The sequence below is a fragment of the Chiloscyllium plagiosum genome, unplaced genomic scaffold (genome assembly GCF_037043375.1).
Source record: "Chiloscyllium plagiosum isolate Xiang-an unplaced genomic scaffold, Cpla_swu_hap1 HiC_scaffold_16, whole genome shotgun sequence".
In the NCBI taxonomy this organism is placed as follows: Eukaryota; Metazoa; Chordata; class Chondrichthyes; order Orectolobiformes; family Hemiscylliidae; genus Chiloscyllium; species Chiloscyllium plagiosum.
Genome location: NW_028270154.1, coordinates 17,165,157 through 17,192,548, shown reverse-complemented (window position 1 = coordinate 17,192,548; position 27,392 = coordinate 17,165,157). Strand labels below are relative to the sequence as shown.

The 27,392-nt window shown below is 48.8% G+C and overlaps 1 protein-coding gene across 4 annotated transcripts in view; it reads left to right on the top strand.

Annotated features, from left to right (window-relative positions):
• The window catches only part of LOC148147491 (uncharacterized), a 188,170-nt gene that overhangs the window by 21,071 nt on the left and 139,707 nt on the right, over positions 1–27,392 (top strand). For 2 of the 4 annotated variants that reach the window (XM_087995176.1, XM_087995175.1), the window contains exons 1-3: positions 9,070–9,197; positions 10,315–10,650; positions 14,477–14,746. In XM_087995176.1, the coding sequence (XP_087851302.1) occupies positions 9,140–9,197; positions 10,315–10,650; positions 14,477–14,746 (664 nt within the window). In that variant the 5' untranslated portion in view covers positions 9,070–9,139. Of the gene's footprint in view, positions 1–9,068; positions 9,198–10,314; positions 10,651–14,476; positions 14,747–27,392 lie in introns of those variants that run through there. The other 2 variants (XM_087995177.1, XM_087995178.1) reach the window with 2 other exon arrangements.

Genomic DNA, 27,392 nt, shown 5'->3' with positions numbered 1-27,392 from the left:
CACTAAAAGGACAGTTACAAGATAATGTGACAGTACCCGTGCTCCAACCATTTGCCCTCCTCGACTATGTTATTGTTAGAGCAATGGATCAGAAAGACATTAAAATCACATGTGGAATGAGAGGAGCCAATGACTGCTGATGTATCATTGCCTGACCTGAACCAGGATCAAAATAAATATAGCCCCGTCACAAGGAGACAACAGAAGCAGTGCCACAATAAGTTCAACACTGAGGCACTTAAAGACCCACAAAACATAGGCTCATACAACCAACTCCTCTTCACAAGCCTAGCGACCCTCAGTGACACTGAATCACAGGATCATAATGGTCTCTGGTCTGCCCTTAAAGTCACCATCATCAATGTCTGCAAAAACTCAGTCAACTACTCAACCAGGAAAGGCCAAGACCAATTTAATAGAATGATTGTGAGATCCAGGAACTACTAAGCCAAAAGTGCATGGCATTTCTGAGTGTAAAATAACAACCACACTCGGAAGTGAAAAGGAAGGCCTATAGGCAACTGAAGGCAGAGCTCTGAAAACAAACCTGTAACGCAAAGAACAGGGGGTAGGTGGAGAAAGCACTGGAGGCTCGACGAATGGCCAACAACCATGACATGCATGGTTCCTTCTGGGCTGTCAAAACAACATACATACCAAACACCCAAGGCCCTATCCCACCGCTGGCCAAAGACAGACTGACTTTTATTGAAGATAAGGAAGTGGGGAGGGGGGGGAACACTTCCTCTTCAACCAGGGGTCTGTCATTGATCTGAGTGTTCTTTAATGTATCCTGCAGCGTACACATAGAGATGTTTTTCCTCGGCTTCTTGTGGTTCCTGGTATAAAGTTCACTAAAGAGGAAGGAAATAATTTAAAAACTCCCCTTCCTAGATGTCACAATAGGACAAAATGCAAATGGAGAGCTGCAGACCAGCGTCTACAGGAAAGCCACACACACTGACCAGATATTCAATTACAGGAGCAACTATCTCAACACCCACAAACAGAGCTGGATCAGGACATTATTTAAATGAGCCACAATACACTCCCGCAGCCAGGAACTATGAGAGGCTGAGGAAGAACACTTATACAATATAGTCAAGAACAATGGTACACGATAAGCATAGTCTGCCGATTCCTGCACAATAGACCTAGGCAGGAAGACACAACACGCCCAGAAACTCTAGCCACCCTGCCATACATTAAAGACATCTCGGAGATGATGACCACACTACTCTGGCCCTGAGGCATCATGGTAGCCCACAAACCTACCACTACACTGAAACATTTCCTGGTGAATTTAAAGGACCCTGTACCAACAACCAGAAGAACGAACGTCATATACAAAATACCCTGCAAGGATTGCAACAAACATTACATTGAACAGATGGGCAGGAAACTAGCCACCAGGATATATGAGCACCAACTAGCCACCAAACAATGTGACCAACTATCACTGGGAGATGCACACACAGACGAAGAGGGACACCAGTTCAACTGGGACAATACATCCATCCTGGGACAGGCTAAACAAAGATATGCACAGGAATTCCTAGAGGCCTGGCATTCAAACTGGAACTCCAGTACAAACATATAGTTATGGACCCCATTTGCCAACCCCTCAGAAACAGAACTGGAAATGATATCACCTACCACAACAAACCGAGACAGATAAATAGCAAGTGGGACAGAACACCAACACTTCACCGGAGGCTCACTGATGATGTTACCTAGTAAGGTGACGAAATGTCTGAGAACAAACCCACCAGCTCAGTGAACAAACTTGTAACCTGATCCACAACCTGAGCTACAAATCTTCTCCAAAATCTCAGATTCATGAACCTTTGAGAGAAATAACTTGTCCTCATCTCTATCTTAAGTCTGCTATCTCTTAACCTAAAACTGTGACCTCTTGTTCTAGATTGCCCCAGATTCGGAAATATTCTTACAACATCCACTTTGTCAATCCCCATTAGCATTTTATATACATCAATTAGCTCTCCTTTAAGTCTTCCAGAGAATATAGGCCTAAACTGCTCAATCTCTCTTCATAAGACAAACCCCTCATCTCCAGAATCAATCTAGTGAATCTTAACTTTCAATTGCAAGGGAATACTGCATGCAATACCCTCCATACCAAATCCCCATTGCCGTAGGACTTTGGTTATAATAACAGATCCATCAGCCAACCACAATATGATTCTATAACATGTGATATAGCCAAACGCAATGTGATACTATACCATGTAAAATAATTGCCTTTTGATTTGACAGCATTCCGATATTATTAATCTTATTTGTACGTCATTGACATTTCTGGCAAAGATAATGAGACTTCATGGGGTTCAGAGTCAATGTTAACTTGGCCCAAGGCAACATCATCCAGAATATTTACATAGTGGTACTGAGTCTGCTGAGCCTACTTACCAGTGGGTCATACAGCCAGATAGTGATGGTGCCATTTGGGACATTGTCTGGCACTTATCATTCTGCGAATCTGACTATGTCGGCCTTGCTTGACTAGTCTTTGGGACAGCATTCCCATTTTTGATACCAGTCCTCAAACATTAGTAAGAAGGAACAGAAATAAAAATTGCTGGAGAAACTCAATAGGTCTGGCAGCATCTGTCATGAGAAAGCCAAGTTAACATTTCAAGTCCAGCAGTTAACTCTATTTTCTCACCACAGTTGCTGCCAGACCTGCTGAATTTCTCCAACAGTTTAAGTTTTTGTTTCAAATCTTCAGCACTTGCTGTTCTTTGCTTTGTATTAGTAAGGAGGATTTTGTAGGGTGGACTGTTGACCTTTCCAGTGTCTAGGTCAAAGCTGAGTGGTCTGAAAGCTTTAAATCCTTTCTTTGTACTTTATAGTTTGTTCATACAACTGAACAGTTTGCTTGGTCATTCCAGAGGGCAGTTAAGAGTAAACCACATTGTCATCTGTAGTTACCTGTAGGTTAGACTGGGTAAGGATGACTGATTTCCATTCCTAAAGGACATTTGTAAACCAGATGGATTTTTGTTAACAATTGACAATGATTTATGGGCCCCATTAGCCAGCTTTTACTTCCAGAGTTATTAACTGAATTTAGTTTCCATCAGCTGGCATGGTGAGATATTAACTTGCATCCTCAGAGCATGAGCCTGTAATATTACCACCATATCACACATTTTGTCTAATCATTTCACAAGTATTTGAAATGATTCAACTTCATTCTAGACACAATATAAGATCAAAGTTAGAAGGTTGATCACTGGTTCTGTCACTGATTATATATGAAGTTTGTTATTCTTACCTCGTGTGCTTTGGGAGTTGCATTTGCATTCCCTGGAGAAGTTGTACAATTGGAATTGTGCTTCTGTGAAAAGGTGATTTGGTATATTAAACACAACACTCACTCTAAGTGTGGCCAGTTCAAATGGAAGATCTATGAGATAAAACACTATGTCTCTTTTTTTCACTCTCTCTTTGCTCAGGTAATGTCTCAGTTGCTCACTAGTTATAGTACTTACTGTTAAAACGAGGAAGTAGCCAACCATAACATAATTTAGAAATCATATGAAACAACTATCCTTTGAATGGAAAAAATGGTGACAAGATAGAAAATGATTAACTCCAGAAGAAGTTCCTGTGGATTATGAAATTGTCTTTAAATGGCATAGAATTGGAAATGTTGATGTTTAGAGGAACCAAGGTGGACTCATACTGGGAACATGGAAGGTTCCAGCAATTAAGAAAGCAAATGGTATGGTTCACTTTCTTGCAGGAGAATTGGACAAAAAGAAATCTTGCTAAATTTGCACAGAGTTCTGGTGAGACCAAATCTGGAACAGTTTGGGCAGTTTTAGTCTTCATATTTAAGGAAGGACAAGGTTGTGATAATAGGAAATATGGACTATCAAATTTTAGCTTCCCTCATCTGATTGTTTTAAACCTGACACCATTTCTGGATTAAAATTACTTTCAGTGAGGAAGAAAAATCAACCAAAGATGGCTGCTATGATCACCTGACCACAGTTTGAGGCAGACTTAATGAGAAAACCTCTATGGAAGAAATGAAATCTCCTGCACTGAAATTTTCATTTTTATCACTACTCTAGGGACAGAATATTGGCATGGAAAGAAAATTGAATAGGCAATAATGAGTTATTTTCTGATTGACAAAATGAAATGAATAGTATGCTAGAGAGGTTAGTATTGGGGAATCAAAGTCTTACAATTTATACAAAAGACTTGGATAAAGGTATGATTGCTAAGTCAGTTGATGTCACAAGATAACTTGTTGGTTATGAAGAATCATAGAATCTCTACAGTGTGGAAACAGACCATTTAGCCTAACAAGTTCACATTGACCTTTGAAGAGTTTTCCACCAAGACCCAGTCCCCTATTATACTACATTTTCCCTGATGAATGCACCTAGCGTGCACATCCCTGAACACTATGGGCAATTTAACATGGCCAATTCCACCTAACCTACACATCTTTGGACTGTCAGAGGAAACCCACACAGACACAGGGAGAATGTGCAAACTCCACACAGACACTCACCCTATGCTGGGATTGAACCCAGATCCCTGTCACTGTGAGGCATGAGCCACTGTGAAACTTCAAAGGGATATAGTCAACATCAATATGTTAAAGGGAAGCCGTGTTTGTCAAGCTTGTTTGAATTGTTTGAGGAGATTGGATACCATAATATGTTTGATGCGATATACTTGGATTTTAGCAAAGCTTCTGATAGCACCCTGGACAGTACTGAAGATCAGCATTACGTTGCTGAGCATTTCCACAGATGGAAGATAGATAAGGTGGTTCAGAAGGCATACGGGAGAGTTTCCTTGATTACCTGAGGCTAAGAATATCAGAGGAAGGCACTTTTTCCCATTAGCAGAGGATTAATAACCACAGGCCATATAGTCTAAGATAATACTTGAGGAAAATTATTTTCAGTCAGAAGGTGTTTGGAACATGGAGCTCACTGCTTAAAATAATGTCTAAGACAGAAACTCTTGTAACATTTAAGAGGTGTTTAAATATTCACTTGCATGGGCCAAAAGCTTAAAGATGGGATTTGTAAATGCAGATCGTTGTTGACCAATGCAGACACGATGGGCCAAATGGCCTTCTTCTATGCTATAAACATCAATTAGTCTAGATAGGTTATGTGAACTTGCAAAGATCTGGCAAATGGAGTAAAAGGGGGGAATATAATATTGTGCAGAAACTCATTAGTGTCTGAATGATATGGACTGTGGTGGTATTTGTGGCAGAATCACGTGAGATGTCAAACGAGGACTGTCTTGGTATTGGGCACAACATATTGCATCTTTAATGAACCTGCTGGGTGTCACTAGGCAGAAGTGAGTTGCCCATTATAGGGAACTATTGCTTGTTAAATGTATTATTATCTGCACATCTTACCTTATTAAAATGCAGCTTCCAATCTTATCCCATTGAGAATTCTCGACATGGAAGCCAGTGACTTCAGCTCGCCACCATGTTGCTCCCCATTCCACATCATGTCAGCACAATCCATGAGAACCAGCTGCACACCCCCCTTGATCGTGGACATTGTTATCCAATAATTGGCAACTCCTCAGCATTCTCATGACACTTCTTTGCTCCACTTGCCAGACACTTGAGGAACACTTCCTGCACTGTAGTCAGCACACTGGGAACTTGCATTGAAACGCTCCTGCAAGGCTATTTTGTACACACAGACAGACAATCAGCTCATAGATTAGACAGATTGCAGCTCAGGGTCACTTGTTTGCTATCTTAGCACTCACATGCTTAATGCCTTCCTGTATGCTTGTAACACTTTGTCTTGTCATGCTGTATCATGCTTATTAGTATGTGGGCACTTCAGCCAGAGTCTAAGGCTACCAGTACTATCATATCGACATGCTCTTTGGTGCAAATACACAGACAGGCTGTTTGTCATCTCTCAGTATGAATATGCCTAGGCATGGGGGCATCGCACTAAACCACACATCGAGATGTCAATCAAACACTCATTTCATGTACCAGCTGCCTGAACAACAAAAAATACGACACATTTCTTCAACCAAATGGCCTTGTTGCAATTTATGGAGGAGGGGTATTGATTGGTGGTGCAGGAAGCTAATTCTGGGTCAGGGATTCCCAGTACCATCACTGACAGACTCTGCACACAGTCCAGGGGCTTGACCATTGTCATTTATCTGTTCATGTCAGTCACGGTCAAGGGATGTGTCCAAATACAGTCTGGGGAGTGGGCAATTGTCAGTCCTGCAGAAAAATCATAACCACTGAGTGGAACCTTGTACAGGAGAATTGCAAAGCTATTGGTCAGGGGTCTGGTCAGTTATGTCAAGGGGCTGGTCATCAAACTCAGTCAGAGATGAGCGATGAATACAGCCCTGGGGATTCATAACATAAAGGTAAATGGTAATGGTTATAGAACATTCTGTAATACAGTCACAGTACATGGAAACAAACCCTTCAGTCCAACTTGTCCATGTCAATTAACTTTCCCAAACTAAACTAGTTCCAATTGCCTGTGTTTGGCCCATATCCCTCTAATCATTACCTATTCATGCATCTACTGAAATGTCTTTTAAATATTGTCACTGTAGCTGCATCTACCACTTCCTCTGGTAGTTCATTCCATACCTAAACTACATTCTGAGTAAAAAGGTTGCTCCTCAAACCTTTTCCTTTTACTTTAAAAATATGTCCTCTGGCATTGAACTTCCCTATCTTGCGGAACGATCTTTACTATTCACCTTAGCTATGCCTCTCATGATTTTATAAGCCTCTATAAGGTCACCCCTCAATGTCCTACACTCCAGTGGAAAATGTCTCAGTCTATTGAAGGTCATTCATCTCAGCTACCGAGATATCATTGCAAGACTTCTTCAGTGTAGTTTTCTAGGAGCAAATATTTTCAGCTGCTCCATCAATGACTTTCCCTCCATTACAAAGTCAGAAGTGGAGGTTCAGCTGATGATTGTAAAATGTTCATCCTCATTTAGGTACTCTAAGAGCATAGTGGCTCAGTGGTTAGCACTGCTGCCTCACAGCATCAGGGACCCAGGTTGATTCCACCCTCGGGCGACGGTCTGCGTGGGTTTCCTCCCGCAGGTTAGGATGCTGAATTGCCCCAGTGTCCAAGGATGTTCAGGCTAGGTGGTTTCGTCAGGATAGGGTAGGGAGTTAGGTCTGAGTGGGATGCTGTTCAGAGGATCAGTGTGGACTTGATGGATCAAATTGCCTGCTTCCACACTGTAGGGATTCTATGATTTTTGCATTCTTAGACAGTGTAGCAAACTTGTGGTTCAAGGACTGCTATGATTCAAGAAAACAGATCTCCACTATTATCTTCACTAGGGCAATTTGCCAGATACTTATGCAGCAAAGCATCTATGATTGTGCTATTAAGTGGCAAGTAAAATTCACACCATTACAGTTGTTAGTCAATGATCATCTTTAACAGGACAGAATCTATTTATCTCCCCTAACAACACTGAATCATCTATCATTATCTAAGTGGCTACTATTGATTAGAACTAACTGGACCTGCCAAGTAATTACTATGGCTACAAAAGCGTAAGACATTAGGAATTTTGTGGTGAATATCTCACCCCCTGACTCTCCAAAGCACATCCACTATCTACAAGTTACAAGTAATGAGTTTGATAGAATAGTCTCCACTTGCCTGGATGAGAGCAACTCCACCAAAACTCAAGAAGCTTGACACCATAGAGATCAAAGCAGCCACTTGATTAGTGCGTAGTCCACCATCTCCAGCATTCTGTCCTTCCACCATTGACACAGTGTAACATCTACAAGATGCACTGCTACAGCTGACCAAAGTTCCTTCAATGGCAACTTCCAAATTTGCAACTACTACCACCTCGAAGGTGGTAGCAGATACACGGTACATAAGATACACGGTAGCGACTAGCAAGTTCTCTTCCAGCTGCAGACGATCCTGACTTGAAACAAGATTAGCACAGCAGGTCAGGCAGCATCCAAGGAGCAGGAGAATTGATGTTTCGGGCATGAGCAGAAGGGCTCATGCCCGAAACGTCGATTCTCCTGCTCCTTGGATGCTGCCTGACCTGCTGCGCTTTTCCAGCAACACATTTTCAGCTCTGATCTCCAGCATCTGCAGTCCTCACTTTCTCCTTGAAACAAGATTACTATTCCTTCATTGTTACTGGCTCAATATCCTAAAAGTCTTTCCCTAACAGCATAGTGGGCATCCATACAGATCAAGGACTGCAGCAGCTCAAGAATGCAGCTCACCACCATTTTCTGCACGGCACTTTGGGGTAGGCTGTACATGCTAGCCTAGCCAGAAACCCTCACATTCTGTGGCCAGATCAATGAGTGTTGCAAATGATTGTAAATAAAGAACTCTTTAAATAATATTTAAACTTAAAAGCCTTTTCACATTGTCCATTAAGTATCACAAAACGTGTATTCATTGAGGATACAATATCGTGTCCACCATTCAAGCATCAAAGTGACGTAAAGCATGTTTCCACATGGAGCTTTTGTGGCTCCCTCTGATATATATCTGTATCATTCATAAATAACTGGAACTAATTGTTCTGCAAATATATATATCACAGAGTGTGACATTTACTGTTGCACAGCAGTCGTGTGGAGTAACGTGTTAGTTCACCAATCACGTGGACAGCCAAAGGAAATACGCTCGATGGAACTCCACCACTTTGAGGCTAAGATGTGATTATTTTGAGCATTCAGCACTAAATGATATAACACCATCATTGTTGCTGTTGGAAAATACAGATATTAAATTTTCTAATCAGTGAACAGAAATTGCTGGGAAATCCTTCTTCAGAAATATCCTAAACAGTGAACCCTGACCAGGGCAACTGGATTCTCCCAGCAGACTTCTATATCATTATTCACTCCGTTGTAAATAGTTAGGTCTCAGAGGTCAAGATGTATGACCTGAGATTTCAATTTTCAAAAAAATACACCCTAATGTGGTAAACTGAATAGGGAAGTAAGATAATAGATTGCATCCTGTGAGATTATGACCGTTGCAGATGTTTGCACCAGTCAGAGCATTGCTGTTGCATAGAAGGACGGCAACAAGCAAAAAGTCAAAGTTCCACAATGCTGAGAGGGCTGATATATTTTGTTGTTTTGCTACACAGCTCTGTTAACACACAAGGTGAGCAAATCTTGAGATTTATAAGAATAGTGCAGTTAGATTGGGGCATGTTCAGTTCAGTGGTTGTGACTCAAAAGGAATAAAAGGGAGAGAAGCAGAACGACATTAAACAGAGGCTAGTGATTAATGGATGTCTTTCTGACCAGAGGAAGATTTTTACTGAATTATCCCAGGGATAGGTGTTGGTACTCCTGTTCTGGTGTATAGGGCAATATTTTAAAAATTGCGGATGACTCAAAACTTAGAGACATTATGAAGTGTGACACAAAACTTTAAAGGGATGTGGCCAACTTGGTGGAATAGGTGAACAAGTTGCAGACGTAGTTCAGTTGAAAGAAACTAAGTGGTTTACTTTGGTAGACACAATGCAGAGAGACAGTCAAAAAGATGGATTTTGTTGTTTGGATAGAAACTATTTTTTACTTTGCTGTTTTCATTCCTATTTTTATTATGTTGTTGTTGTGGTTCTGTTCGCCGAGCTGGGAATTTGTGTTGCAGACGTTTCGTCCCCTGTCTAGGTGACATCCTCAGTGCTTGGGAGCTCCTGTGAAGCGCTTCTGTGATGTTTTCTCCAGCATTTATAGTGGTTTGTCTCTGCCGCTTCCGGTTGTCAGTTCCAGTTGTCCACTGCAGTGGCCAGTATATTGGGTCCAGGTCGATGTGTTTGTTGATAGAATCTGTGGATGAGTGCCATGCCTCTAGGAATTCCCTGGCTGTTCTCTGTCTGGCTTGTCCTATAATAGTAGTGTTGTCCCAGTCGAACTCATGTTGCTTGTCATCCGCATGTGTGGCTACTAAGGATAGCTGGTTGTGTTGTTTCGTTGCTAGTTGGTGTTCATGGATACGGATCATTAGCTGTCTTCCTGTTTGTCCTATGTAGTGTTTTGTGCAGTCCTTGCATGGGATTTTGTATACTACATCACAGAAGCACTTCACAGGAGGCTCCCAAGCACTGAGGATGTCACCTAGACAGGGGACAAAATGTCTGCAACGCAAATTCCCAGCTCGGCGAACAGACCACAACAACGAGCACCCGAGCTACAAATCTTCTCACAAACTTTATTATGTTGTTTTGTGAGTTAATTGTCTTGTCCTGAAGTGTTTCTGTTTTTTGCAGATGGCCCCATTAGGATTTACTTTTCAGAGGGAACAAAAGGTATCGTTCTTAATGGATCAGATATTCCTGCCCTGGGCACCATTTTATGGGAATGGACCCCTCACCATCAACAATTGGCCACAAGGACATTGGTCAGACTGAAGGCCAAAGGGCTAGGATGGAAAGCAGAGCTGTTTCATCAAGATATGCAAAACAATGAAACAAAATTCCACGTGAGAAATGACTCTCTCGATCTTTCAATTGAAAATGTGCTTGAAGCAGCTGGATTATTTACCTGTCGACAGACAGAACCTGAGGAGAAAATACTGAAACAGTATGAAATATTTGCTATCACAGGTGGGTAAGAAAAGGTATTAAAATTGGACAAAATAGACTCCACCTATTACTGTATAATTATACTTTTCTCCACATCTTGTGGAGAAGAAACCCACTGTGAGTATAAACACTTATATAAAATACTGGCCTAAATCTACTTTGTGATGATAAGGAAAGTTAACGACTTCTATGAGGTTTCTTCTGTTACTCCATGGCTGAAAACTGTTTTTTTTTTAGATGTACAGCAACAGGAAAATAACCAATCTGAGTGTTGGGGCTCAGTTAGCTCAGCTGGCTGGAAGCTGATTTGCAAAGCATCTGGAAGCATTGGACCAAGTCACTTTGGTTCATTGTCAATACCTCGCTCTTCTGAAAACAAAAGCAGAATACTACCGGATGCTGGAGGTCTGAAATAAAATAAAACACAGAAAGTACTGGTGAAATTCAGCAGGTCTGGCAGCATCTGCACAGAGAGGAACAGAGTTAATGTTTTGAGTCTGACATGACTGCTTCAGAACTGAAAGAGACTGAATAATGGTGGCTTTTATGTGAGATGACTGGGAGGTATTGACCTCACTCCAGCTGCCTCTTACTCACAATTATCTTTCCACCCTGCAGGCTCCCTGCCTCTATTCCTGATGAAGGGCTGCCTGACCTGCTGTGCTTTTCCAGCACCACTCTAATCCAGACTCTTTCTCACAAGAGGACAGGGCAGTGCCAGTGGGCACTGAGCTGGAGGAGGTGCCACATATTGGCCCCACAGTGTGGTGAGGCCTTACACTACTGCTCTTAGCTCTGTGGGAGTTCAAGCTGAGCCTTTGGTGAGGACACACTGAGTGTGCCTGGGCCTTCGGGATGCAAATGCCACCCTCAAGTTAGGTCCATCACAGCTCCAAGTCCAGCAGATTCTACTGTCGGGCAGGCTCCCGAGACTCCAGCTTCAGATCCCCAGACTGCATCGAAATGTAGTGAGAGAAAGAAAACCTTTCAAGGGCACATTGATGGTACAGGCCATGGGCATGGTCAGTCCTGTGGGTCTGGTGCAGCAGTCTTTTCAAATAAGTTCTCATATTTATTAATAGATACTGACTTCTCACTAGCATTTGTTTGTGCGTGTCTCTGTGTCTCTAAAAATGCAAACTCAAAGGTACTGATGCCACCCACCCTTATCCATGGACCAAGGTGTGAAGTGTGCAACCACTGTCCTGTGAGCAGGCAATAGGAGAGTTGTAGGTGACTGAGCCTTTGACAATAAGCTTCCACCTCTTCAAATGAACAAACATAAGGGAGGTTCAGCCTGAGGGAACTTTTCAGGAAATCCTGGCCTATTGGGTTGGACTGGACACTGTAGGCTAATGTCCAAAGGTCACAAGGAATGTTGAGTTTGCAAGTGGATGTTTCAGCCTCACTGTCATGGTGGGAGTCTACTGGGATTACCCTTTGAAGGGTTCCCACATTGCTGTAACTACCCATCCCACTCTGGCCCCGTTTGAAGCTATTTTCATTTCCATTGCAGACTTGTACAGGACAATGGAAGGCAACAGCAGTAACTCCCTTGACTGCTTTGCCTCTCCATGTGAGTGAAAACCCAAACATCACCATCTCCTTCCTGGTACCAGTCCCTATAATTTCATAGGCATTACACTTCCTCTAGTCCCCACCACCACATCCATTCCAGCTTTCCCCTCCAGCCCCATTTATATGAAGTGAACATTCCTGGTTCCTCCCCAGAAACCAGGATGCTGTTCCCTCTTATCATTTCCTCCCTCCTACATGTCTCCCTACCATTCTGTGCTCTGTCTTCTCACCTATTGGGATGTTGAGTTGTCCCCTCCTTCATGACTGCAATCCCCTTCATTCCTGCATCCTGCTTCTCCCATTAAATTCCCCAGCTTCCCTCCTATAGCACTGGCTCCCTTGACATTTAGGTGATAGACCTCTTTACAGATTCCTTAAGCAACTTGACTTGACAGGTCCAAGCAATGAATGACCAGAGCCCTGACTATTACCTGGCCATAGAGTCATACAGCATGGAAACAAGCTCTTTGGTCCAACACATCCATGCTCACCAGGTTTCCCAAACTAAACTGGTCCCATTTGCCTGCATTTGGCCCATATCCCTCTAAACCTTTTCAATTCATGTACCTGCCCAAATGTCTTTTAAATGTTATAACAGTACCTGCATCTGCAACTTCCTCTGACAGTTCATTCCATGAACGTACCACTCTCTGCATGAAAAAGTTGCCCCTCAGGTCCCTTTTAAATCCTTCTCCTTTCACTTTACGCCTATGCCTTATAGTTTTGAACTCTCCTATCCTATGGAGAATATCTTTGTCATTCACCTTATCAATGTCCCTGGCCAGCTCCCTGACTGTCTTCTTGTGACTCTCTAGACTGGTTGCACTGGACACCCCCAGGGCTGACCGGGACCTACTCCCACATTGCAGAGCTCTGGACCTCCAGACTGTAACTGTTGCAGCAGGATACCAGCCTGAAACCAAGGCCTCGCACTGATATTAGAAGCTGCTATTAACTTAATATGCCAAGACCCCCCAGATTGACAATGCATGCCTAGGCATCAGTGAGAACTACTCCCCTGGGAGTTAGAGACATTGCCTTTTATTGGAACTGTATGCAATGTGTTTGCCTTGCAGCGATATGCTGTAGCTGTGAAACTGATGTATTACTATCACTTAGAGCAACACATCCACCCCTTTGACTCATGACTGCTAATAGACTCATGACTGGCTTCAGGCAGTATTATGACCCTGACATAGCACTCTGGCTGAGCAGGAAAAGGACAAAGAGGCAAGGGAGGGCTGCTGAGGGCATCCACGTTAATGAAAATTAAGTGATATGAGGCTAAGGGACTTGCCCTGAGATGCAACCGCGTCCAATCTAGGTATTGGGTGCCTGTCCCTGTGCCCAAAGTGTTCTTGTAGCAGCCTGTAGATGAGCTACAGCACCCTAGAGTGCAGTGTTGCAGCACAGAAATGTACAGTAAGTGCATCATCTTGTGCCAGGATGGCATGGAAAGACTGGTCCGTGTTGGATGCATGGACATGGAGTAGGCGTATCCCCAGCCTAGAGCTTGCCCTGAAGTGTTGGTGCCAAGTGTCCAAGATGGCATTCAGAAGAGGAAGCAGAAGGCTGAAGTGGCCTTGACTTTCCCATCAGGAATTCCTGGTCTCGAGTATGATGCCATGACACTATTTTCTATCTGTTCTGTGACACAATGGTAAGGCTCAGTGATAACAAACAATAATTTCCACTTGTTGGCATCTTGCCACTCCTGAGTGAGAAACTGGAGCTGAAATAATTCCTCTGAACCTTTCAGTTCCCAAGGAGAATCATGCTGGACTTGAAACATTACCTCTGTTTCTCTCTCTGCAGATGCTGTCAGTCCTGCAGAGTTTCTCAAGCATTCTCTATGTGCGCATGAAGGGACCTCCTTCAGCTGACCTGATTGGATTCATGCTATTTGTGAGAGGTCCATATGGTAGGAATCCATGTGAGGATGTCCTTTGTGATGGTTAATAACTTTTCATCACTAATGATTGAAAAATCCTATGGTCAAACTAACTTCCATCACCAAGTTCAAGGAAGAATTAGGATGATAGTTGACAGAGTGTTTGAATAGTGTGTGAAATTGGCCAAATATGGAGTCCTTCTGAGGCCTTATTTTTCTCTATCATGCTAAGTATTCATTATTTCATCTGAACAGACGAGATTAGCATAACAAGGAAGAAACTGAATTGTAACCGAACTTGTCACTGTGACTCTACCGTAATTGGCATTAAATGCTTTTTGTTACATTATTCCTTTTCTCATTCTTCTTTTAACACAGTTGAGCGAGATCCTCGCTATCCATTTCAAGGCAGTGATGTCTCCCTCAGCTGTACCATCTCCAGACTTGATACAATTACTCTTCAATTGAAATCTGGAGCCCTATCTCAGCAGAACAGGACAAATAGCTCAGATCCAATCCTACTGAATAACACAGTCTACCTGATATTGCAAGATAGTCAAGTCGATGATGATAAACAATATTCATGTGAAATACAAGATAATGGAAGAACTGTTCATTCTGTTCCGATTGAATTAACCTTCAGCCCCTGTAAGTACAATGTCTACTTTGCAGTATTGGAAGAGAATGGAATAGAATATCCTTTATTGTCACCAGTACTCCAGTGCAGAAGTACCAGAGTACAATGAAATGTTTTTACAATGGCTACCTCTAGTGGCACCAGCTTAGATACAAGTACCGAGATACAAATCTTGAATACAAAAGAGGAATAAAAGGAAAAGTGGTAGAATTACTTTCAGTGTCTAAAAATATTTAGGATCATGGCAGTTATAACATAGTTAAAGGATTGACATGACAGTCTGGTAACGAATTTCAGACCAACATTACATTGCAACACCAGTGCAGCAGCCCAGTCAGTATGCAGGCTGACTGCCTGGTCCAGGCCCCAGTCCAACATCAATCCTTCCCCTGCCACCGCAGGAATTGCAAAACCTGCGCCCACACCTCTTCCCTCACCTCCATCCAAGGCCCTAAAGGAGCCTTCCACATCCATCAAAGTTTTACCTGCACATCCACTAATATCATTTATTGTATCCGTTGCTTCCGATGCGGTCTCCTCTACATTGGGGAGACTGGACGCCTCCTAGCAGAGCGCTTTAGGGAACATCTCCGGGACACCCACACCAATTAACCACACCGCCCTGTGGCCCAACATTTTAACTCCCCCTCTCAGTCTGCCGAGGACATGGAGGTCCTGGGCCTCCTTCACCACCGCTCCCTCACCACCAGACACCAGGAGGAAGAACGCCTCATCTTCTGCCTTGGAACACTTCAACCCCAGGGCATCAATGTGGACTTCAACAGTTTCCTCATTTCCCCTTCTCCCACCTCACACTAGTTCCAAACTTCCAGCTCATTACTGTCCCCATGACTTTCCTACCTGCCTATCTTCTTTTCCACCTATCCACTCCACCCTCCTCCCTGACCTATCACCTACATCCCCTCCCCCACTCACCTATTGTACTCCATGCTACTTACTCCCCAACCCCACCCCCTCTAGCTTATATCTCCATGCTTCAGGCTCTCTGTCTTTATTCCTGATGAAGGGCTTTTGCCCGAAACGTTGATTTTGCTGCTCCTCGGATGCTGCCTGAACTGCTGTGCTCTTCCAGCACCACTAATCCAAAATCTGGTTTCCAGCATCTGCAGTCATTGTGTTTATCTAACATCAATCCCGCTCTGCTCCAGGCCCCAGTCCAACATCAATCCCGCTCTGCTCCAGGCTCCAGTCCAACATCAATCCCGCTCTGCTCCAGGCCCCAGTCCAACAGCAATCCCGCTCTGCTCCAGGCCCCAGTCCAACATCAAACCTGCACTGCTCAAGGCCCCAGTCCAACATCAATCCCGCTCTGCTCCAGGCCCCAGTCCAACATCAATCCCGCACTGCTCAAGGCCCCAGTCCAACATCAATCCCGCTCTGCTCAAGGCCCCAGTCCAACACCAATCCCGCTCTGCTCCAGGCCCCAGTCCAACATCAATCCCGCTCTGCTCCAGGCCCCAGTCCAACATCAATCCCGCTCTGCTCCAGGCCCCAGTCCAACATCAATCCTGCTCTGCTCCAGGCCCCAGTCCAACATCAATCCCGCTCTGCTCCAGGCCCCAGTCCAACATCAATCCTGCTCTGCTCAAGGCCCCAGTCCAACACCAATCCCGCTCTGCTCCACGCCCCAGTCCAACATCAATCCCGTTCTGCTCCAGGCCCCAGTCCAACACCAATCCCGCTCTGTGCCAGGCCCCAGTCCAACACCAATCCCGCTCTGCTTCAGGCTCCAATCGAACACCAATCCCGCTCTGCTCCAGGCTCCAATCGAACACCAATCCCGCTCTGCTCCAGGCTCCAGTTGAACACCAATCCCGCTCTGCTCCAGGCTCCAGTTGAACACCAATCCCGTTCTGCTCCAGGCCACAGTCCAACACCAATCCCCCTCTGTTCCAGGTCCCAGTCCAACGTCAATCCTGTTCTGTGCCTAGCCCCAGTTCAAAACCAATCCCGCTCTGTGCCAGGCTCCAGTCGAACACCAATCCCGCTGTGGTCCAGGACCCAGTCCAACACCAATCCCGCTTTGCTCCAGGCCCCAGTCCAACACCAATCCCGCTCTGCTCCAGGTCCCAGTCCAACGTCAATCCTGTTCAGTGCCTAGCCCCAGTTCAAAACCAATCCTGCTCTGTGCCAGGCTCGAGTCCAACAACAATCCCGCTCTAGTCCAGGCCCCAGTCCAACACCAATCTCACTCTGGTCCAGGTCCCAGTCCTACACCAATCTCACTCTGGTCCAGGTCCCAGTCCAACACCAATCCTGCTCTGCTCCAGGTCTTCGGTCTGCTCCGCCAGACACTCTGCTCCATCAAGGCAAGTTACGCAGCTCCACGACTCGCTTTTCCTCTCACAGCACTCAAAAGCAGGTTCCCCTTGCAGTGCACTGGAACACGCTTCCTCTCACTGCTCTGGGACACGCTTCCTCTCACTGCTCCAGGACAAGCTTCCTCTCACTGATCTGGGACACGCTTCCTCTCACGGCTCTGGGACACGCTTCCTCTCACTGCTCCAGGACAAGCTTCCTCTCACTGCTCTGGGACTCGCTTCCTCTCACTGCTCCAGGACAAGCTTCCCCTCACTGCTCTGGCATACGCTTCCTCTCACAGCTCTGGGATACGCCTCCTCTCACAGCTCGGGGATATGCTTCCTCTCACTGCTCTGGGATACGCTACCTCTCACTGCTCTGGGACATGCTTCCTCTCACTGCTCAGGGATACGCTTCCTCTCACTGCTCTGGGATATGCTTCCTCTCACTGCTCTGGGATACGCTTCCTCTCACTGCTCTGGGACATGCTTCCTCTCACTGCTCTGGGACACGCTTCCCCTCACTGCTCCGGGATACGCTTCCTCTCACTGCTCTGGGACACGCTTCCTCTCACAGCTCTGGGACACGCTTCCTCTCACTGCTCTGGGACACGCTTCCTCTCACTGCTCTGGGATACGCTTCCTCTCACTGCTCTGGGACACGCTTCCTCTCACAGCTCTGGGAGACGCTTCCTCTCACTGCTCTGGGACACGCTTCCTCTCACTGCTCTGGGTCATGCTTCCTCTCACTGCTCTGGGACACGCTTCCTCTCACTTCTCTGGGATACGCTTCCTCTCACTGCTCTGGGATACGCTTCCCTTCACTGCTCTGGGACACGCTTCCTCTCACTGCTCTGGGATACGGTTCCCTTCACTGCTCTGTGACATGCTTCCTCTCACTGCTCTGGGACATGCTTCCTCTCACAGCTCTGGGACACGCTTCCTCTCACTGCTCTGGGACACGCTTCCTCTCACTGCTCTGGGATACGCTTCCTCTCACTGCTCTGGGACACGCTTCCTCTCACTGCTCTGGCATACGCTTCGTCTCACTGCTCTGGGACACGCTTCCCCTCACTGCTCTGGGACACGCTTCCTCTCACTGTTCTGGGGCACGCTTCCTCTCACTGCTCCATGACAAGCTTCCCCTCACTGCTCTGGGACACGCTTCCTCTCACAGCTCTGGGATACGCTTCCTCTCACTGCTCTGGGACATGCTTCCTCTCACTGCTCTGGGACAGGCTTCCTCTCACTGCTCTGGGATATGCTTCCTCTCACTGCTCTGGGATACGCTTCCTCTCACTGCTCTGGGACATGCTTCCTCTCACTGCTCTGGGACAGGCTTCCTCTCACTGCTCTGGGATATGCTTCCTCTCACTGCTCTGGGATACGCTTCCTCTCACTGCTCTGGCATACGCTTCCTCTCACTGCTCTGGGACACGCTTCCCCTCACTGCTCTGGGACAAGCTTCCCCTCACTGCTCTGGGACACGCTTCCTCACACTGCTCTGTGATACGCTTCCCCTCACTGCTCCGGGACAAGCTTCCTCTCACTGCTCTGGGACACGCTTCCTCTCACTGTTCTGGGACACGCTTCCTCTCACTCCTCTGGGATATGCTTCCTCTCACTGCTCTGGGATATGCTTCCCTTCACTGCTCTGGGACACGCTTCCTCTCACTGCTCCAGGACAAGCTTCCTCTCACTGATCTGGGACACGCTTCCTCTCACGGCTCTGGGACACGCTTCCTCTCACTGCTCCAGGACAATCTTCCTCTCACTGCTCTGGGACTCGCTTCCTCTCACTGCTACAGGACAAGCTTCCCCTCACTGCTCTGGGATACGCTTCCTCTCACAGCTCTGGGATACGCTTCCTCTCACAGCTCTGGGATATGCTTCCTCTCACTGCTCTGGGATACGCTACCTCTCACTGCTCTGGGACATGCTTCCTCTCACTGCTCAGGGATACGCTTCCTCTCACTGCTCTGGGATACGCTTCCTCTCTCTGCTCTGGGACATGCTTCCTCTCACTGCTCTGGGACACGCTTCCTCTCACAGCTCCGGGATACGCTTCCTCTCACTGCTCTGGGACACGCTTCCTCTCACAGCTCTGGGACACGCTTCCTCTCACTGCTCTGGGACACGCTTCCTCTCACTGCTCTGGGTCATGCTCCCTCTCACTGCTCTGGGACACGCTTCCTCTCACTTCTCTGGGATACGCTTCCTCTCACTGCTCTGGGATACGCTTCCCTTCACTGCTCTGGGACACACTTCCTCTCACTGCTCTGGGATACGCTTCCCTTCACTGCTCTGTGACATGCTTCCTCTCACTGCTCTGGGACATGCTTCCTCTCACAGCTCTGGGACACGCTTCCTCTCACTGCTCTGGGACACGCTTCCTCTCACAGCTCTGGGACACGCTTCCTCTCACTGCTCTGGGATACGCTTCCTCTCACTGCTCTGGGACACGCTTCCTCTCACTGCTCTGGGATATGCTTCCTCTCACTGCTCTGGGATACGCTTCCCTTCACTGCTCTGGGACACGCTTCCTCTCACTGCTCTGGGACAGGCTTCCCCTCACTGCTCTGGGACACGCTTCCTCTCACTGCTCTGGGATACGCTTCCTCTCACTGCTCTGGCATACACTTCGTCTCACTGCTCTGGGACACGCTTCCCCTCACTGCTCTGGGACACGCTTCCTCTCACTGTTCTGGGGCACGCTTCCTCTCACTGCTCCACGACAAGTTTCCCCTCACTGCTCTGGGACACGCTTCCTCTCACAGGTCTGGGATACGCTTCCTCTCACTGCTCTGGGACATGCTTCCTCTCACAGCTCTGGGACACGCTTCCTCTCACTGCTCTGGGACACGCTTCCTCTCACAGCTCTGGGACACGCTTCCTCTCACTGCTCTGGGATACGCTTCCTCTCACTGCTCTGGGACACACTTCCTCTCACTGCTCTGGGATATGCTTCCTCTCACTGCTCTGGGATACGCTTCCCTTCACTGCTCTGGGACACGCTTCCTCTCACTGCTCTGGGACATGCTTCCTCTCACTGCTCTGGGACACGCTTCCTCTCACTGCTCTGGGATACGCTTCCTCTCACTGCTCTGGCATACGCTTCCTCTCACTGCTCTGGGATACGCTTCCTCTCACTGTTCTGGGGCACGCTTCCTCTCACTGCTCCACGACAAGCTTCCCCTCACTGCTCTGGGACACGCTTCCTCTCACAGCTCCGGGATACGCTTCCTCTCACTGCTCTGGGACATGCTTCCTCTCACTGCTCTGGGACACGCTTCCTCTCACTGCTCTGGGATATGCTTCCTCTCACTGCTCTGGGATACGCTTCCTCACACTGCTCTGGCATACGCTTCCTCTCACTGCTCTGGGACACGCTTCCCCTCACTGCTCTGGCATACGCTTCCTCTCACTGCTCTGGGACACGCTTCCCCTCACTGCTCTGGGACAAGCTTCCCCTCACTGCTCTGGGACACGCTTCCTCACACTGCTCTGTGATACGCTTCCCCTCACTGCTCCGGGACAAGCTTCCCCTCACTGCTCTGGGACACGCTTCCACTCACTGTTCTGGGACACGCTTCCTCTCACTCCTCTGGGATATGCTTCCTCTCACTGCTCTGGGATACGCTTCCCTTCACTGCTCTGGGACACGCTTCCTCTCACTGCTCTGGGACATGCTTCCTCTCACAGCTCTGGGACATGCTTCCTCTCACTGCTCTGGGACACGCTTCATCTCACTGTTCTGGGACAAGCTTCCTCTCATTGCTCTGGGATATGCTTCCTCTCACTACTCTGGGACACGCTTCCTCTCACTGCTCTGGGACACGCTTCCACTCACTGTTCTGGGACACGCTTCCTCTCACTCCTCTGGGATATGCTTCCTCTCACTGCTCTGGGATACGCTTCCCTTCACTGCTCTGGGACACGCTTCCTCTCACTGCTCTGGGACATGCTTCCTCTCACAGCTCTGGGACATGCTTCCTCTCACTGCTCTGGGACACGCTTCATCTCACTGTTCTGGGACAAGCTTCCTCTCACTACTCTGGGACACGCTTCCTCTCACTGTTCTGGGGCACGCTTCCTCTCACTGCTCCACGACAAGCTTCCCCTCACTGCTCTGGGACACGCTTCCTCTCACAGCTCTTGGATACGCTTCCTCTCACTGCTCTGGGACATGCTTCCTCTCACTGCTCTGGGACACGCTTCCTCTCACTGCTCTGGGATATGCTTCCTCTCACTGCTCTGGGATACGCTTCCTCTCACTGCTCTGGCATACGCTTCCTCTCACTGCTCTGGGACACGCTTCCCCTCACTGTGCTGGGACACGCTTCCTCTCACTGCTCTGGGACACGCTACCTCACACTGCTCTGTGATACGCTTCCCCTCACTGCTCCGGGACAAGCTTCCCCTCACTGCTCTGGGACACGCTTCCTCTCACTGCTCTGGGATATGCTTCCTCTCACTGCTCGAGGACAAGCTTCCCCTCACTGCTCTGGGTCATGCTTCCTCTCACTGCTCTGGAATATGCTTCCTCTCACTGCTCTGGGATATGCTTCCTCTCACTGCTCTGGGACAAGCTTCCCCTCACTGCTCTGGGACACGGTTCCAATCACTGCTCCGGGACAAACTTCCCCTCACTGCTCTGGGTCATGCTTCCTCTCACTGCTCTGGGACACGCTTCCTCTCACTGCTCTGGGATACGCTTCCTCTCACTGTTGTGGGATACGCTTTCTCTCACTGCTCTGGTACACGCTTCCTCTCACTGCTCTGGGACACGCTTCCTCTCGCTGCTCTGGGATAAGCTTCCTCTCACTGCTCTGGGACACGCTTCCTCTCACTGCTCCAGGACAAGCGTCCCCTCACTGCTCTGGCACATGCTTCTTCTCACTGCTCTGTGATACGCTTCCCCTCACTGCTCCGGGACAAGCTTCCCCTCACTGCTCTGGGTCATGCTTCCTCTCACTCCTCTGGTATACCCTTCCTCTCACTGCTCTGGGACACGCTTCCTCTCATTGCTCTGGGACATGCTTCCTCTCACTGCTCTGGGACAAGCTTCCTCTCATTGCTCTGGGATATGCTTCCCCTCATTGCTCCGGGACAAGCTTCCCCTCACTGCTCTGGGATACGCTTCCTCTGACTGCTCTGGGATAAGTTTCCTCTCACTGCTCGAGGACAAACTTCCCCTCACTGCTCTGCGTCATGCTTCCTCTCACTGTTCTGGGATACGCTTTCTCTCACTGCTCGAGGACAAGCTTCCTCTCATTGTTCTGGGATATGCTTCCTCTCACTGCTCTAGGACAAGCTTCCTCTCACTGCGCTGGGACACGCTTCCTCTTACTGCTCTGGGATACGCTTCCTCTCACTGCTCTGTGATAAGCTTCTTCTCACTGCTCTGGGTCATGCTTCTTCTCACTGCTCTGGTATACCCTTCCTCTCACTGCTCTGGGACACGCTTCCTCTCACAGCTCTGGGATACGCTTCCTCTCACTGCTCTGTGATAAGCTTCTTCTCACTGCTCTGGGTCATGCTTCTTCTCACTGCTCTGGTATACCCTTCCTCTCACTGCTCTGGGACACGCTTCCTCTCATTGCTCTGGGACACGCTTCCTCTCATTTCTCTGGTATATGCTTCCTCTCACTGCTCTGGGACATGCTTCCTCTCACTGCTCTGGGACAAGCTTCCTCTCATTGCTCTGGGATATGCTTCCTCTCACTGCTCTGGGACACGCTTCCTCTCACTGCTCCAGGACAAGCTTCCTCTCACTGCTCTGGGACACGCTTCCCCTCACTGCTCTGGGACACGCTTCCTCACACTGCTCTGTGATACGCTTCCCCTCATTGCTCCGGGACAAGCTTCCCCTCACTGCTCTGGGATATGCTTCCTCTGACTGCTCTGGGACATGCTTCCTCTCACTGCTCGGGGACAAGCTTACCCTCACTGCTCTGGGATAAGTTTCCTCTCACTGCTCGAGGACAAACTTCCCCTCACTGCTCTGGTCATGCTTCCTCTCACTGTTCTGGGATACGCTTTCTCTCACTGCTCCGGGACAAGCTTCCCCTCACTGCTCTGGGACACGCTTCCACTCACTGTTCTGGGACACGCTTCCTCTCACTCCTCTGGGATATGCTTCCTCTCACTGCTCTGGGATACGCTTCCTCTCACTGCTCTGGCATACGCTTCGTCTCACTGCTCTGGGACACGCTTCCCCTCACTGCTCTGGGATACGCTTCCTCTCACTGTTCTGGGGCACGCTTCCTCTCACTGCTCCACGACAAGCTTCCCCTCACTGCTCTGGGACACGCTTCCTCTCACAGCTCCGGGATACGCTTCCTCTCACTGCTCTGGGACATGCTTCCTCTCACTGCTCTGGGACACGCTTCCTCTCACTGCTCTGGGATATGCTTCCTCTCACTGCTCTGGGACACGCTTCCTCTCACTGTTCTGGGGCACGCTTCCTCTCACTGCTCCACGACAAGCTTCCCCTCACTGCTCTGGGACACGCTTCCTCTCACAGCTCCGGGATACGCTTCCTCTCACTGCTCTGGGACATGCTTCCTCTCACTGCTCTGGGACACGCTTCCTCTCACTGCTCTGGGATATGCTTCCTCTCACTGCTCTGGGATACGCTTCCTCACACTGCTCTGGCATACGCTTCCTCTCACTGCTCTGGGACACGCTTCCTCACACTGCTCTGTGATACGCTTCCCCTCACTGCTCCGGGACAAGCTTCCCCTCACTGCTCTGGGACACGCTTCCACTCACTGTTCTGGGACACGCTTCCTCTCACTCCTCTGGGATATGCTTCCTCTCACTGCTCTGGGATACGCTTCCCTTCACTGCTCTGGGACACGCTTCCTCTCACTGCTCTGGGACACGCTTCATCTCACTGCTCTGGAATACGCTTCCCTTCACTGCTCTGTGACATGCTTCCTCTCACTGTTCTGGGACAAGCTTCCTCTCATTGCTCTGGGATATGCTTCCTCTCACTACTCTGGGACACGCTTCCTCTCACTGTTCTGGGGCACGCTTCCTCTCACTGCTCCACGACAAGCTTCCCCTCACTGCTCTGGGACACGCTTCCTCTCACAGCTCTTGGATACGCTTCCTCTCACTGCTCTGGGACATGCTTCCTCTCACTGCTCTGGGATACGCTTCCTCTCACTGCTCTGGCATACGCTTCCTCTCACTGCTCTGGGACACGCTTCCCCTCACTGCGCTGGGACACGCTTCCTCTCACTGCTCTGGGACACGCTACCTCACACTGCTCTGTGATACGCTTCCCCTCACTGCTCCGGGACAAGCTTCCCCTCACTGCTCTGGGACACGCTTCCTCTCACTGCTCTGGGATATGCTTCCTCTCACTGCTCGAGGACAAGCTTCCCCTCACTGCTCTGGGTCATGCTTCCTCTCACTGCTCTGGGATATGCTTCCTCTCACTGCTCTGGGATATGCTTCCTCTCACTGCTCGAGGACAAGCTTCCCCTCACTGCTCTGGGACAAGCTTCCCCTCACTGCTCTGGGACACGGTTCCACTCACTGCTCCGGGACAAACTTCCCCTCACTGCTCTGGGTCATGCTTCCTCTCACTGCTCTGGGACACGCTTCCTCTCACTGCTCTGGGACACTCTTCCTCTCGCTGCTCTGGGACATGCTTCTTCTCACCGCTCTGGGACACGCTTCCTCTCACTGTTGTGGGATACGCTTTCTCTCACTGCTCTGGGACACACTTCCTCTCACTGCTCTGGGACAAGCTTCCCCTCACTGCTCTGGGATAAGCTTCCTCTCACTGCTCTGGGACACGCTTCCTCTCACTGCTCCAGGACAAGCGTCCCCTCACTGCTCTGGCACATGCTTCTTCTCACTGCTCTGTGATACGCTTCCCCTCACTGCTCCGGGACAAGCTTCCCCTCACTGCTCTGGGTCATGCTTCCTCTCACTCCTCTGGTATACCCTTCCTCTCACTGCTCTGGGACACGCTTCCTCTCATTGCTCTGGGACATGCTTCCTCTCACTGCTCTGGGACAAGCTTCCTCTCATTGCTCTGGGATATGCTTCCTCTCACTGCTCCAGGACAAGCTTCCTCTCACTGCTCTGGAACACGCTTCTCTCACTGCTCTGTGATACGCTTCCCCTCATTGCTCCGGGACAAGCTTCCCCTCACTGCTCTGGGATACGCTTCCTCTGACTGCTCTGGGATAAGTTTCCTCTCACTGCTCGAGGACAAACTTCCCCTCACTGCTCTGCGTCATGCTTCCTCTCACTGTTCTGGGATACGCTTTCTCTCACTGCTCGAGGACAAGCTTCCTCTCATTGTTCTGGGATATGCTTCCTCTCACTGCTCTAGGACAAGCTTCCTCTCACTGCGCTGGGACACGCTTCCTCTTACTGCTCTGGGATACGCTTCCTCTCACTGCTCTGGGACACGCTTCCTCTCACAGCTCTGGGATACGCTTCCTCTCACTGCTTTGGGATATGCTTCATCTCACTGCTCTGGGACACGCTTCCGCTCACTGCTCTGGGATAAACTTCATCTCACTGCTCTGGGGTACGCTTCCCTTCACTGCTCTGGGATACGGTTCCTCTCACTGCTCTGGGATACGCTTCCCTTCACTGCTCTGGGATACGCTTCCTCTCACTGCTCTAGGATACGCTTCCTCCCACTGCTCTGGGACACGCTTCCCCTCACTGCTCTGGGTTACGCTTCCTCTCACTGCTCTGGGATACGCTTCCTCTCACTGCTTTGGGATACGCTTCCTCTCACTGCTCTGGGACACGCTTCCCTTCACTGCTCTGGGACACGCTTCCTCTCACTGCTCTGTGACACGCTTCCTCTCACTGCTCTGGGATACGCTTCCCTTCACTGCTCTGGGACACGCTTCCTCTCACTGCTCTGTGATAAGCTTCTTCTCACTGCTCTGGGTCATGCTTCTTCTCACTGCTCTGGTATACCCTTCCTCTCACTGCTCTGGGACACGCTTCCTCTCATTGCTCTGGGACACGCTTCCTCTCATTTCTCTGGTATATGCTTCCTCTCACTGCTCTGGGACATGCTTCCTCTCACTGCTCTGGGACAAGCTTCCTCTCATTGCTCTGGGATATGCTTCCTCTCACTGCTCTGGGACACGCTTCCTCTCACTGCTCCAGGACAAGCTTCCTCTCACTGCTCTGGGACACGCTTCCCCTCACTGCTCTGGGACACGCTTCCTCACACTGCTCTGTGATACGCTTCCCCTCATTGCTCCGGGACAAGCTTCCCCTCACTGCTCTGGGATATGCTTCCTCTGACTGCTCTGGGACATGCTTCCTCTCACTGCTCGGGGACAAGCTTCCCCTCACTGCTCTGGGATAAGTTTCCTCTTACTGCTCGAGGACAAACTTCCCCTCACTGCTCTGGTCATGCTTCCTCTCACTGTTCTGGGATACGCTTTCTCTCACTGCTCTGGGACAAGCTTCCCCTCACTGCTCTGAGATAAGCTTCCTTTCACTGCTCGAGGACAAGCTTCCTCTCATTGCTCTGGGATATGCTTCCTTTCACTGCTCTGGGACACGCTTCCTCTCACTGCTCCAGGACAAGCTTCCCCTCACTGCTCTGGGATACGCTTCCTCTCACTGCTCTGGGATACGCTTCCTCTCACTGCTCTGGGACACGCTTCCTCTCACAGCTCTGGGATACGCTTCCTCTCACTGCTTTGGGATACACTTCCTCTCACTGCTCTGGGACACGCTTCCGCTCACTGCTCTGGGATAAGCTTCATCTCACTGCTCTGGGATACGCTTCCCTTCACTGCTCTGGGATACGCTTCCTCTCACTGCTCTGGGATACGCTTCCTCCCACTGCTCTGGGACACGCTTCCCCTCACTGCTCTGGGTTACGCTTCCTCTCACTGCTCTGGGATACGCTTCCTCTCACAGTTTTGGGATACGCTTCCTCTCACTGCTCTGGGACACGCTTCCCCTCACTGCTCTGGGATAAGCTTCCTCTCACTGCTCTGGGATACGCTTCCCTTCACTGCTCTGGGACACGCTTCCTCTCACTGCTCTGGGATACGCTTCCTCTCACTGCTCTGGGATATGCTTCCCTTCACTGCTCTGGGATACGCTTCCTCTCACTGCTCTGGGTTACGCTTCCTCTCACTGCTCTGGGATACGCTTCCTCTCACTGCTTTGGGATACGCTTCCTCTCACTGCTCTGGGACACGCTTCCCCTCACTGCTCTGGGATAAGCTTCCTCTCACTGCTCTGGGATACGCTTCCCTTCACTGCTCTGGGACACGCTTCCTCTCACTGCTCTGGGACACGCTTCCTCTCACTGCTCTGGGATACG